This window comes from Setaria italica, chromosome III (genome assembly GCF_000263155.2).
Source record: "Setaria italica strain Yugu1 chromosome III, Setaria_italica_v2.0, whole genome shotgun sequence".
Lineage (NCBI taxonomy): Eukaryota > Viridiplantae > Streptophyta > Magnoliopsida > Poales > Poaceae > Setaria > Setaria italica.
In genome coordinates, this window is record NC_028452.1 from 40200432 (window position 1) to 40201227 (window position 796).

Genomic DNA, 796 nt, shown 5'->3' on the forward strand with positions numbered 1-796 from the left:
AAGTATAATTCCATGGGATACATCCATGTCGGTCATCTTACTGATGTTGGTTGGAATCCTCACGGTGCGGAACGACTCCCCAGCCCTCCTTTCTGTGCTCCCATCGCTTGAAGGATTGATGTCACCAGCAAGAAGGTGCTTCAGCTTGCGAAGAGTGATGCGCTTTGTGTGGGAGCCATTGATGTTGGTTTGCCGAATGTCCAGCGTCTCCAGCAGCTGGAGCGCCTGGATTTGATTGGGCAGACCGGAAACATCCGTGTTCCGGAGGCTCAAATACTTTATCGTCCGCATCTTGCAGATGCTCTTGAGGTGGCGCTTCTTCAGGCCTCTGCAACCTCCAAGATCCACGACATTCAGCCGATAGGTATCAGGGAGAGATCTCAAATGATTTAGGAGCTTGTCGATGGATTTCTCTAGATTCTTGGTGTTCGCCATGGAGATCTTTCCTGGAAGGGGAAACCCGCAGATGACATCATGATCCTGGTCCTGGGCTTGGTCTGGTTCCTTCTGCTGATCTAACTTTTTTAGCTGCTTGGCGACCATGTGACGAATACGAAGCTGGTTGTCAAGGTGAGTTGGCAATTGGCTTCCCTCAAAGTTCTCGCTCTTGGAGATGTCACTGATGAATCCCTTGACTTGCTCTCTCATCTTGCAGCTCTTGACTTTACCAGCAGCACCATGGTCGACAGGAGAAATGAAGCCTCGGAAGAGAAAGTCAGTGAAGTACATATCAGCGGCTTGCTCGTACGATTGCTTGTCATCTTCCTTCACCACTAGTCGTTCAGCGGCCCACCGC

General features: G+C 50.6%; 1 protein-coding gene across 1 annotated transcript in view; it reads right to left on the reverse strand.

The window, feature by feature from the left end:
* The window catches only part of LOC105914007, a 9462-nt gene that overhangs the window by 7732 nt on the left and 934 nt on the right, over positions 1-796 (reverse strand). The window contains exon 2 of the mRNA XM_022825287.1: positions 22-701. Coding sequence (XP_022681022.1) covers positions 22-701 — 680 coding nt within the window. The remainder of the gene's footprint in view (positions 1-21; positions 702-796) is intronic.